Source organism: Narcine bancroftii, chromosome 2 (assembly GCF_036971445.1).
Source record: "Narcine bancroftii isolate sNarBan1 chromosome 2, sNarBan1.hap1, whole genome shotgun sequence".
Lineage (NCBI taxonomy): Eukaryota > Metazoa > Chordata > Chondrichthyes > Torpediniformes > Narcinidae > Narcine > Narcine bancroftii.
In genome coordinates, this window is record NC_091470.1 from 65,187,889 (window position 1) to 65,200,482 (window position 12,594).

Here is a 12,594-nt window from a genome sequence, read left to right on the forward strand (position 1 = left end):
AAAAAAATCAGACATTGTGCTCAATTTGATCAAGAATGGGGATACCTTCAGCAGCATTGTAATATCTACAGTTCATTGTCAGAATAACAGGATTTGATAGTGGGGGAAATATGCAAACTTAGACAGTAGGTGCCTCATTTGCTTTGTAGCACATTTTAAATTATTTACTCAATGATTATTTTAATTTTGGGAAAATTGCATCACAAGCAGAAGAAACAGTTTTCGTCACCCCCTGCGCAGGAATTGTTGATTCCTCAAACATTATTTACAGTGTCAGCTTGCACTTTAATTATCAATTAAATTCAAATCATCTTTTATATGCAAGATCTAGAAGGAAAAAGGTGAAGCAAATTTCAAAGCAGTTTAAGGATTCAAGATATTACAATTTATTAAAGCATGAAACATTGTTTTAATGTACAGGTACTATATACAATTAGCAGTGTACAATTTGGAGCCAATATGGAATCATTTCATGCACAGAATACTGATAATTCAAAACTTACATGCGTATTTCTGACAAATGAATCTTAAAAGTTCTTAAGAGTGTTCAATTAAAAATAATATCCTGTGTCATTTGGAGTTCAATGCAACAAATGTCAAATCCCCTTATACAGTTGTCATTAGTTTTAGTGAACCAGATCTGAAGCGTAGAATCTTTCTCTTTAGATTGTGCGATGCTTTGATTTTGACAAAGGCCTTTGGCGGGGACTTCTTTAACTCAGCAGCAGACGGTTGCGCAGGTCGAGACTGGGCAAATTGCGACCAGACAAGTGCGCCACTTTCATCGGAGTCACTGGATGAGGTAGTTTCTACAAAATCTACTTCACTCAAACTAGACTCACTATCTCCAAAACAATTGGTGGTATAATTGCTCCGCTCATCCTCACTGGTGTCTGCCACAGTGGAGTGGAATAAAGATTCACACTCAGCTGAATATTCAGAATCACTTCCTCTCAGAGTACAAACACCATTGCTCTGCATGTACATACCAGGTACATGACAAAGTGGCCCTTTCCTGTTGCGCCTCCTCAAGCGTTTTAATGCTTCTTCATGAGAAACTTCAGCCGTGGACCTCCATTTCCGGTAATCAATCCTTTGCTTGTACCTCGGCTTGACGAGGACAGTTTCCCTTCCTTGCCCACTACACTTAGTGGATTTGGACGCATTCTGTCTCCCCAGAATGCTGTTCTCAGATATGGTGTGGAAGGTCTTCTTTGTTCTGGACATGGGCCTCTTCATGCTTCTTTTCACATGATCAACGTCATCAGAAAAATGACATTTTTTTGGAGTGGCTTTAGGTTTCTGTTTTAAGGTTTGAATACTTGATTGAAGAGTCTTGTCACAGGGGGTCCTGGATTTTATCGTAGCGCTCTTAAATTTGCTGATCTTTACATTTTTGTTAACTTTACGAGATTTCATCATTTGCTGCTGTGCTGGAATGAAATGGGCATTTGCTAATTGCCCCCCGTCCTCTAAACTCTGAACAGAGGATGCTTCACTCCTGGCATCCAGTGGCAGTCTTTCATCCACAGGAAAGGAAGATAGAAGTGGTCTTGAGGGTCTTTTAGAAAACACGACTTTAGGAGATTGCACAGCATTCTCTTCATGTACTGTGACACACTGATACAAATTATCTTTTGGTATGCAAGTGCCATATTCACCATTCCCTTCTTGATAATCTACAGTCACTGAACATTTTGTTAGTCCATTAGTCACCACATTCGTCATTTTTTTAGGCAGGCTACTATTCTGCAATTCAATAACACTATTCTGAACGGTTATTTTGTTATTTATTAATTCCATCTTAGATTCTTGCACATTTTTTTGATCTTGTTTATTTTCATTGCCTGGAAGTTGCCTTTGTGGGGATGCTACACTGCATTCAGAGCTGTTGGGTGCAGGAGAATGGGTATAAACACTTCTGGACACTTTCAAATCTGTATTAGTTGGCACCAATGTTTGTTTGGCACACAAACTACCTTGCCTCAAGATTCCCTTTAGTGGGTCTGTGTTTATGCTGGTCCTTGGCTTATTTGGTCTAAGTGGCTGAATTTTCTTCTGAATAAGGCCAAGTATATAATTATCCAGTTTTTTCATGGTTGAAGGGTGTATAACTGGACAGGAACTGATCTGAGAGGCAGGAACAGCAGAGTCACTTATTACTGGTTCTGGTGGCACTGTTGAAGCACCCTCACCACACTGGGATTTCTCCTCTTCCTCTTTAACGATCCCAGTTGCAGGGTGAAAAAATATTGGACTTTGTACAGCAACTGCATGTAGAGGGCTTGGGTATCGATACACATCATTGCCATTTTTGGAAACCAAGTCACACTGATACTTGGGATGAACATCAGCAACCACGTCCATTGAACTAGAATAGGGTGCAGAGAAGGAACGTCGAACAACACCAGCATATTGGCACTCAAGTATCCCCTCTCCGTAATCCCTCCAGCCAATGAAATCCTCTGTAAACAAGAAACAGGTCATTAAAAGTCTCATTTAATTGAGCAGGACACAGGGGTAACATTTATGCTACAAAATCATATTGATATCTCCAAGGACAAGTAGACCAGCTCATTTGACAAACAGTGTCACCCATACTGTGGTATGACTTCAGCACTAAGTTGGAGTACCAGCCCACAATTGTTGGCATTTACCTAGCATGAGACTTGGAACATTCAAACTCGAACACAAATGCATGAGTATTTCCAGTCAAGTCAAAGGTGCTGCATTAACAGAGGGCTGGATAGAGACACAGTGAGCAACACAAATAATGGAGGAAATCTCACTGGCACTTGATCAACTAACTTTAGATACACTCATGTAAATTTTATGAATGAATGTTACACCCATTAGTGTGTGTTCAATTTGTACAAATCTACAGCTATCGTTAGCCATAGTTGCAGTCTCTGAACCAGTGATATTCTTCAATTCAAAAACAATTCAATCCAAGCTCTTAAGCAACAATGGAACAATAAACCTTTTTGTTTTCTAAAGCATCTGTAGAATGATAATCATATGTCAAAAAAAACCCCAAATCTCTATCAATGAAATATATCTACATACACATTGCAGCACTTCTAAAATTATGTTATAATTTTTAAGTACAGATTTTAGCATTGTCACATGACATATCCTGAATACATTTGGACACATAAATCAGCCAAAATTAGGTGTCCTTTAGAGCCCAAGGTGGTTGGAAGACTAGAAAGATGTTCCCTGCCCCAAGCATAATTGTACAAAATAAGTATTTTTCATAATTATCATCAAGGAGATTGGTTTAACCTTGCACAAAGACTTACAATCAAAAGCCCACATTGCAAGCTTATCCATAAATGGTTCAAAGATGGGATTCAAATGGACAATTGGACAAAAATAGCCATTGTCCTCAGTAGCCAGTGTTCAACTACTGACACATGTTCTAATTTATTTCTTCATTTGACATGACAGCATCTACTGTATATATTTGTGTTGAAAATATGCATTCAAATTTTTTAAGCCAAGAGATCATCTCCATCTCTCTCACAACTCTAAACTTGTAAACTAAAACATTAATTCATCCAAATTTGCGCTTTTCCCTCCTCACCAAGAATATGATTAGTAAGGGACAAAAAATGAGCCAGTTAACAAATAATGCAACAAGGAGATGCCCACAATAGCCACAAGGTGTTCAACTCCTTTTCAGCTCGACATCAGATCTTGATAAATGACAAATATTCGATCATAACAGCACAGCTAATATGCCTCTTACCTGTTGACTTAGGGCGGCCATCTGTGATGTTCAGTGATGCATCCAAAGGGCCACAGAAGCAGGTGCTAGAATGACAACTGGATAAACACTCACTGAAAACAGAATTAGAGGAGTTTGAAAGTGACCCAGATGCTCCATCACTCATTTCGTAAAACCCTGTTAAATCAAAAAGCAAGTTGAAATTTTCTATACATCCAGTTCGCACAAATTTTTGAGAAGTTCATAAATTTTTAAATCAATAAAATGGGACACAAAGTGTCAATATGGTCAAATGTAGACTAGAATTTCAGATGAACATATTTAATTAGGGTGACAAAATGTGTATCAACTTTTTAACCATGTATCAGTTGCATCTGAAAGAACTTGGAATCTATTTTGAGTGTAACTTTGAAATATTTGGATAACTCCCATTGATGGGTTGATGCCAAAAATGGACTTTTAATTTAAAAAAAATTCTTAAAATGATAAGTAATGAGACAACATTTTAATCACCTGGTCAGGGGCAAAGGAACATATTTGTAATGTTGCCACTGGGAACATCTTAAACATACAAGATTGTTGCACAATGAAGACCAATCTACCTTTTAAAGCAATCTAGATAAAAACCGAAAAGGAGCAGTAGTGGAGAGAAACAAGTCTACTTCTAGATTGGTCTGGTTAAGCACCAGTACAAATAAGATCATCCAAATTGGTTCTTTCCTATTCCATAACATTCAATATAAGCCAACTAAGAACACCACCAAACATGGCAAAACAGAAATAAAATGAATAATAAATGTGTCCACGGAGAAAAAGTCTTCTTATAAACCAACCAAATAGCTTAGAATGGCATTTGGTGTACATCCCAAAATGTAAACTTTTAAGATGCTTAGTTTCCTCAAGGAAACCACAATAAGGCAAACAAAAATAATGATCTCTGAAGATTTAACATGCAAAGCAGGCAGAAACATTGAAATCTGATCAGGTTTTCTTTTTGTGTTTCTCAACTTTTCCCAGGTATTCCCAGGTCACTAGCAATTCAACAAAAAAATTTGAACTCAGACAATCAAGTGTCAACAAACCATAGGAACTTAGAGACGATAGTAATTCTTACACTGTTCTCATCGGATATCAATAAATGTATGCAAATGATGGTGATCAGGATTAACAAAACTGCTTTAAACTCCAAATTTGCTGTCATCTACTGTACAGGAGCACCTTTACAACTCATCCTGATGAACATTAGGCCATAAGACATTGGAGTGGAAATCAGAAATTCAGCCCATCAAGTCTGCCTCGCCATTATCCCCACTCAGCCCTACTGCCGGGCCTTCTCCCTATAACCCTGGCTAATCAAGAACCTATCAATCTCTGCCTTAAATACACCCCATGACTTGGCCTCCATAACCACCCGTGGGAACAAAGTCCACAGATTCTTCACTGTCTGACTAAAGGTATATTGGTTAATGAACATAGACCAAGGATTAAATGCACCTTCCAGATGCACAGCATGGTGGGTTACTCACACAAAGGATGAAACACTTACCTACTAAGCCACTGGGAAACCCAAAGCAGCACAGCTTTTTTAAAAAAGTGGAATACCCTGCCAAAACTAGAGGGACAAAGGAAAAAAATGTAATTTAGGGTAGCCTCCAGGTCTGAGTTCAAGCCCTATTCCAGAACTTGAGCACATAATGTAGCATGGTGATACTGCAATACCCAAGTACTGCAGTTTTGGAAGTGGTCTTTGGGGTGAAATGTTATTTGGAGATTGCATTCACCTACATTGGTGCAATGTAATAGATTCCACAAGTCTGAAGAGCAAAGCATTCTCTCCGTGTCCAGGGCACTCAACGCTATCAACTGCTTGCTGTTAATTCAATGTTTTTTGTGGGATGTCGCTTTGCAAAGCAGCAGGGAATTAACCTCGGATGCAATGCTCTCTGGGGTATTCTGGTAATATGAAAACTATTATTTATATTCTTAAGAAAATCACTGATAGTCAGACAGCAATTTTCTCAGTTGGACAAACTATATTGCTAAATAATTGCAAGACAATTAGTTATATCACAATTTAGTTCTATGCAGAATATTATCTCATCAAATTTTATCTCTTTGAAGTCCTTGAGCACAGAGGAAAGAAGAGACAATGCGACACATCTTGGCCTACTGCTGTGTCAGGTTTGTCATCAAATTCTGGACTTCAGGATTTTAAATCAACATGATTTATTGAAGAAGGAAATAAATTGGGGAATTGCAAAGAATATTTAGTTTACCCAAGATATTTAAGTGTTCCTGCTAGTGTAAATCATCCTTTGATGTACATTTCCAGATGTCTACCATAAGCAGACTGACCTGAACTGGGTCTGCTGTCTGTTTCTGGGTTATCATTTGGACCCTTTTCCGCATCCAACTGAAGGTCACTGATTTGTCGATCCAGCTCCTGGAGCTGATTTATGAGGCCAGCATCTCTTCTCCTCAAACAGTTCTGAAAAGATTGAGCAGCAACACATTTGAATCAGTCGGAGAAATTGTCTTCCCACAAATATTCAGCGAAAACTAACAAAAGCTATGAATTCTGTCCTTTCAGTGATAATTAATATTCTACCACCCCAATCACACAATGAAACATCGGGTGTGTTCCCTACAAAAATGACAGCATTTAGCAGTGATTTAAATTGCCTCTTTGGTTAAAACAACATTGTATTTGTGGCTCGTTTCAAAATTCTGGAATATTGCTAAGATAGGGAGAAAAAAATGTTAAATAGCGTGGGTCCCACGAGAAAATTATTGCAAGCAGTCAGTTATTCCTACAATAAAACAGCTACAAAATAAAATGAAAAGACTCTTACAGTTACTGGATTCAAAAGCACGAGATGGAATTCCTGAAAGGGGAACATTTTTCATTATTGCCAATCTTAATGGGGAACGGTGATTGTTCCTGCGATTTCAAACAGAACTTTATTATGTCTATATTCCAAAGGTACTGTCAATGTGGACGTATGTTTTATTAAAAAAAGGTCTATTTTACACAAAAAACAACGTGCGGCGACTCTATCCACAATGAATTAGATGTGGAGTGCAGAAAAGTTCAATGTCACTCATGAGCAATTGGCACATATTTTCTGGGCGTTTTTCTCCATTGTCAAGTATGATCGAATTAATGCCATTTTAAAATAGAGCATGGGCAACACGTTTTGTCCAGACGCCCGTCGACTTGCCCCGAAGACCCCCTAGAACTATCGCGCCTTCTCGATTTGAAAATAATGTCGAAATTTGGGACTCGATCACCTCCAGCAACATTTTGCATTCGGTCAAGATCCGCCACTGTCATGGTCATTTGGGAACCCGGGATGTTGGATTTTGTTAAGATACGGCCCACTCTATTGTTCCTTCAACGATGCAGCAACATTGCACAGAACGAGACGACTCGCCTTCATTGCAGTCAGCTGATCAGTTAATATAAACAGAGCTTCCAGCCCCCCCACCCCCCCCCCCCCCCCCCCCAGCTCCGCAGGAGAGCCGCGGTCTGCTTGTAAAGTTCATTTAAGTCTATTATAACCGGCCAAAGGGCTTTAAAGCCTCGAGCTGGACCTCCTCCGATGACGAGATTAGTTTTTTTGCTGTTATTTCATGAGCAGGAAGTCAATTTATTGGGGTTTTTTTTTGCATAAAGTCACAACTCGTTCTCTACCATTTCAAAAGACTAATCGAACTCATTGCAAATGCCCCAGCTGCATTTCCCATGAACGACCACATCCCTTCTACAACAGTATTGTATGGTTCAATATAAATGGAAACTGATCACTTCGCCGCACTTTTTTTTTGCCCCCACCCCCAAATCCGAAAAGTCGACGGACCGAAAAAGTTTCCGCTCTCGACAAAATCCTTCACTTTTTTTTTTGGGGGGGGGGGGGGGGGATGCTTTGCTTGTGCAGCGAGATCGTGAACCGTAAATCACTCCTCAACATTGGCATGAAGGTCACTCAAAGCCAATGCGGAAATCATTAAAGAGCGAGAGAACCCGACGGAATTTCTTTCTTTTTGAATGGGACGGTGTCGCTCGGAACCCAAGATTTTATTTTGCTCTCGTGGTCTCAGTGGTTTTATTTTACAAGCCACGTTGCAAAGTATGACGCTGAAGGGACTTTCATTAAAATGTGGGCTAACATTTAGTCAGATTTATGGGTCATGTCATCCTCCTGCTGAAATGACCGAGAATAACACGTTAATAATATTTACTTTAAAAACAGTTCGTTTTAACGTCTCACCAATTGTTTCCTTAACATAATAATGTTATCTTCCAATTGCTTTTCCTCTGGGGTCAAATAAAGTTCCCCTTGAGATCCCTTTCTCCTTTCGTCTTTGAGAACTGTTGTGTTCTCCGAGGCTTTCAATAATTCCATTGCACCCCGAACCAAGTACTCCTGCCTGTGTTTCAGGAAATCCAGCTCGCCCAGTCCAGCCAAGGTCGCTTCGAACCTGTCCCGTGTCCGGCAGCGATCGCTCTCGGCTTCTGCCTTCTCTCGGGTTCGGTTCTCGCCTTCCAGCTTCATCGGATGCCGAATCCCGTTAACAGGCATCATTAAAAGAGCGGGCGTCTGTTTTAGCATAATAAGACCGCTCGGGTTCAATTGCTAACCCTGGCTTCCCGCAGTGTCCTTTTGTTCAGCGATTGCAGGGTTGAGTTTTAATCCACTCCGCCGGTGCGTTTTCCCGGGATGACAGATCAGGGTTGGTGGAATGAAGACCATCAACTGCCCTCTTTCCTCAAAGCGTGGCAGCAGCCTCGGCCGTTGACAGCTCCACTCTCCCTCTCCCCTTGACTCAAATAGAGAGGCACCCGGGCGCGTCTGTGCGTGAGTCCGCAATTGACGTCCCGCCGCCCCAGCACTGCTCTAATCCTCTAATCAAACTGTGATGAAGTATAGCCACATCAAACAAGGCCGGGTCGGGACACCACCCTTGTTAAAAAGGCAACCCCCGTTCTGGGGTAAATCGAGTTTGGAAACCCAACGTTACATAATCAATCACACTCCAGAACAAAAGTTTCTGCCATTCAAAATTTAAAGATTTGAAGCCCGGGGCAATTTAACACCCTTTTTTTCACGAGTTTTCCAAAGTAAACCCGCGATGCCCATTATTAACAGAATGGCATAGTTTGGGATCTATTGTTTGAACTCAGAATGGGGAAAAACGGCTTGATCTGGACAGATTGGTAGCAATTTTCGGCACAGGGAGTCAGTGTTGAACGATATTTTATACCAATAATTGCATTTTCAACCCTCCCCCCCCCCCGCAAAAAAAACTCGGCGGGTCGTTCAGCATCTGAGGAGAGAGGGTCGAAGGTAAAGCTGCAGTTTAGTGGCTTTTTATCATAAATTTGGACCGTTAATGGCCAAAGTACAGACGCGTAGGTGCAGCTCAATGAGAATAAAAGGAAGGTCAAACGAGGTCGAGGACCTCGAGAAGGAACCGGTTGAAAGAGACAAATACGAACGGGGAGGATTTCACATCATTCCGAAGTTTTGCTTCTGGATAACTTTAAATTCTCTCTCACTTCGGATTCTGGAGCGAAAACGCTCTCCTCTCCCACGAGCGATCCCTTCGTCTCTTTTATCCCGTTCACGGCCATTGGTTTCTTGTTTCTACCTGTCTTTCAATCTCTCGCACGCATCCCTCTCTCTCTCTGCCCCACCACTCAACTTTTTAAAAACTTGTCTGCTCTTTAACCTTTCCCAGGTCACGAGTCTCACTCTATTCACAGAAGCAGCCAGACTTCTATTCTATTTCAGACTTCCAATAGCTCCAGTATTTTATTTTGAAGAGACTACGGGTCCAGGAGCAAACATTTCGGGTCCAGCAATTGAACCCGATATTTCGTTGTATTATCCTGTGATTCCGTCTAATCAATATCAATATGGACCCGCTACTTTTGCTCCAAGTAACGCCCATAGTGTGACAATTGTCATTTTGCAACCATTTTGATAAAGCACGTGTCCATCCTTGAAGAAATGACATCGATTATACGAAAGGAAAGATCTCCAGCCGCAGACTGTGTTCCCGATAAAGATGTTGCGAACTCAATGTCCAACTGTGGTGTCGATCCTTTCCAAACTTGCAACAGTTCGAAATTTACATGAAGCACAATATTCACCCAATCCCAGACACAGGAGAAGGTGATCGGCCGCTTTCCCAATTGAATTTGTTGCCGAAGTAAGTAATTGGTGGAAAGGCCAATTTGCAATAAATTGCAAAAAATGAAATGGGGTTTGCAGCTTGATTTTCCTTTGGAGACGATGAATTACTCTGCCAAGCTTCCTCCCTTCCAAATTTTTTGTACAGTTCCATAGTTTATATTGTGCAGTGAAATCCAACATAGTGGTGATTTGGGACCACGCCACTTGTTCTCCCGCGTGCTCAGTCGCTGAAATCTCCATTTCGACTTGATACAACCACACCGCCAATAGCAACTCTTCATTGGGCGCTCCTTCGTCTGAAATGGGTGTTATGAGGTCAAGCAAAGCGCTTCGTAAATGCAATTATTTACAGCCAATCCTAACACAAATCATTGCAAATGATCGTGGACTTGGTTGAAATCATAATTCAATTGATTGTTTGGTTTCTGCGGAAGGAACTCCTGATTTCTTAATGGACTTTTCTCGCTGCAATGCCGAAGCAACATTTTTTTTTAATCCTTTGGACACCGTGTCTCTGTTTTCAGGGACTACCAGCAAGCGCATGCACACCGTGCCCCTGTTTTCCAGGACTTGTTTTATACCCAGCCAGCAGCTTGTTCATACTGCTGTTGGTACTGTAGTTTATCCACGGACCCAGTCTGGCATATATATTATGAAATTGCTGGAGTCCATAGTGTTGACCTCTATTTTCACCTTGTGCCCAGAAGCGAATAAAATGAACAAAGACCCACGTTTTCAACCAGATGTAGTGCAAACCTACACATGAACCATTCTTTCAAAATGTACCAATTTCACGATGAAGTGACCCACACTGAGTTGAGACATAGGCATCCAAGTGGTACTGGCGCGGTCTGTTTGGATGGGAACTGACTTTGAAGGTACATGCCAACCCAAACTGAAACTCAACTCACTATCTGCAGTTTATAACTCTTCCAAAAGTCATTATTCCCACTGTATGCAAATCAAATACAATTTTCAGCAATGATTTCACTAGAACAATGACCTCAAAAACAGCAACTCTGCTCTTCATGGACAACAGCTCAGCCTTTAACACTATTATTCCCTCAGTGCTGGACAAGAAGCTACAAACTCTGGGCCTCTGTACCCCTCTCTGCAACTGGATCCTTGACTTCCTCATAGGAAGACCACAGACAGTACGAATTGGAAACAACATCACCTCCTCACTGATTATCAACACAGGAGCACCCCAAGGATGTGTGCTCAGCCCACTACTCTACTCATTATATACCCATCACTGTGTGCCAGACACAATTCCAATGCCATCTACAAGTTTGCCGATGACACCACAATTCTTGGCAGAATCACAAACGGCAATGAGGAAGTGTACAGGAAGGAGATAGATCAGCTCGTTGAATGGTGTAATGACAACAACCTTGTGCTTAATGTTAGCAAAACCAAGGAGATGCCTGTGGACTTCAGGAGGAAGTCAGGGGAGCATGACCCAATCCTCAGCGAGAGCCCAGTAGTGGAGAGGGTCAAGAACTTCAAATTTCTGGGTGTCAATATCTCCGAGGTCTGTCCTGGAGCCTCCATGTTGATGCAATCATGAAGAAGGCTCGCCAGCAAATATACTTTGTGAGGAGATTTGGTATGTCGCCGAAGACTCTCAAAAACACCTACACGTGCAGAGCATTCTGGCTGGTTGCATCACTGTCTGGTATGGAGACACCATCTCTCAGGATAAGAAAAGAAAACTTCAGAGGGTTGTTAACTCAGCCTGCAACATCACACGCACCAGACCTCATTCCTTCGAGGACATCTACATGTGTCTTAGAAAAGCAGCCTCTACCCCTCTTCATTCGGCTGCCATCAGAAAAAGGTACAAGAGCCTAAAGACGAGCACTCAGTCGTACAAGGACAGCTTCTTCCTCTCTGCCATCAGATTCCTGAATAATCAATGAACCAAAGACGCTGCCTTACTTTTCGTGCACTATTTTTATTTGTTATTGTTAAAGGTGGCTTAAATGAATGTTTGCACTTGATGTTTCTGAAAAGCATCGGATTCGTGACAATAAATTCTGATCCTGACGTTCTCTCGACCAGTCAACGTATGATCGCCAACCAACTTGCTTATTGTAGGCATTGATACTCTAAAATGTTATTTTTTTCAGAGATCTGCTTTGGTCCATGCTACTAATGATTTTTATAAGGACATGAGAGTAGTTAGACTCAGCTGCTGAGTATTGCACAGGTGTGGCCCATACACCTGCTCTTATGTGCTGACAGTCACACCAACCATCTTCCCTTTCACCTGAGGGATCCAAGATAGAGTGCTTTCAAGCTACATGATGCACAAGTCTCGAATAAAAGCGATGGATGTGGTGGGGAAGCATATTGCTCTCCTCCCATCTTTGTATGTGGCTGCTCTTTGCTGTGGTCCATACAAACACCCAGCGTCACCAGGTGCCTAATTTCTACCTTCCCCCATCTCTTGAAAGATGGGCTTGGCATTCCATTCAGTTAAACATTGTGGCACCATGTGAGCTATGAAGAAAAGTTATTTCAGGAAAACACCTTTCACCACAAATCCACATAGCAATGGTCAGCCAGGAACTTTGGGTAAAAGACACCATAAATCCTGTGGGTTGCTTCCCAAGCAGACTGACAAAACTATCTGGCTGAATACCTCATCACCCAAAGTCA

At 41.3% G+C, this 12,594-nt stretch overlaps 1 protein-coding gene across 1 annotated transcript; it reads right to left on the reverse strand.

Moving 5' to 3' along the window:
• Positions 1-362: 362 nt before the first annotated feature.
• Positions 363-8,557, reverse strand: dact1 (dishevelled-binding antagonist of beta-catenin 1). The gene is made up of 4 exons (XM_069915256.1): positions 8,002-8,557; positions 6,086-6,218; positions 3,752-3,907; positions 363-2,465 (listed from the first exon to the last, which is right to left on the reverse strand). Exons 1-4 carry the CDS (start codon positions 8,341-8,343, stop codon positions 607-609), a joined length of 2,490 nt encoding a protein of 829 aa, XP_069771357.1. The 5' UTR covers positions 8,344-8,557; the 3' UTR covers positions 363-606.
• Between the last annotated feature and the right edge of the window lie 4,037 nt (positions 8,558-12,594).

Bases quoted from the DNA above. Each gene is read 5' to 3' on its own strand.
- dact1 (XM_069915256.1), bottom strand. From the start codon at position 8,343: ATGCTAAAACAGACGCCCGCTCTTTTAATGATGCCTGTTAACGGGATT. The intron at 6,219-8,001 runs GTGAGACGTTAA...CAATCTTTTCAG, and splicing joins TTATGTTAAGGAAACAATTG to AACTGTTTGAGGAGAAGAGA. The intron at 3,908-6,085 runs GTCAGTCTGCTT...TTGATTTAACAG, and splicing joins AGACAGCAGACCCAGTTCAG to GGTTTTACGAAATGAGTGAT.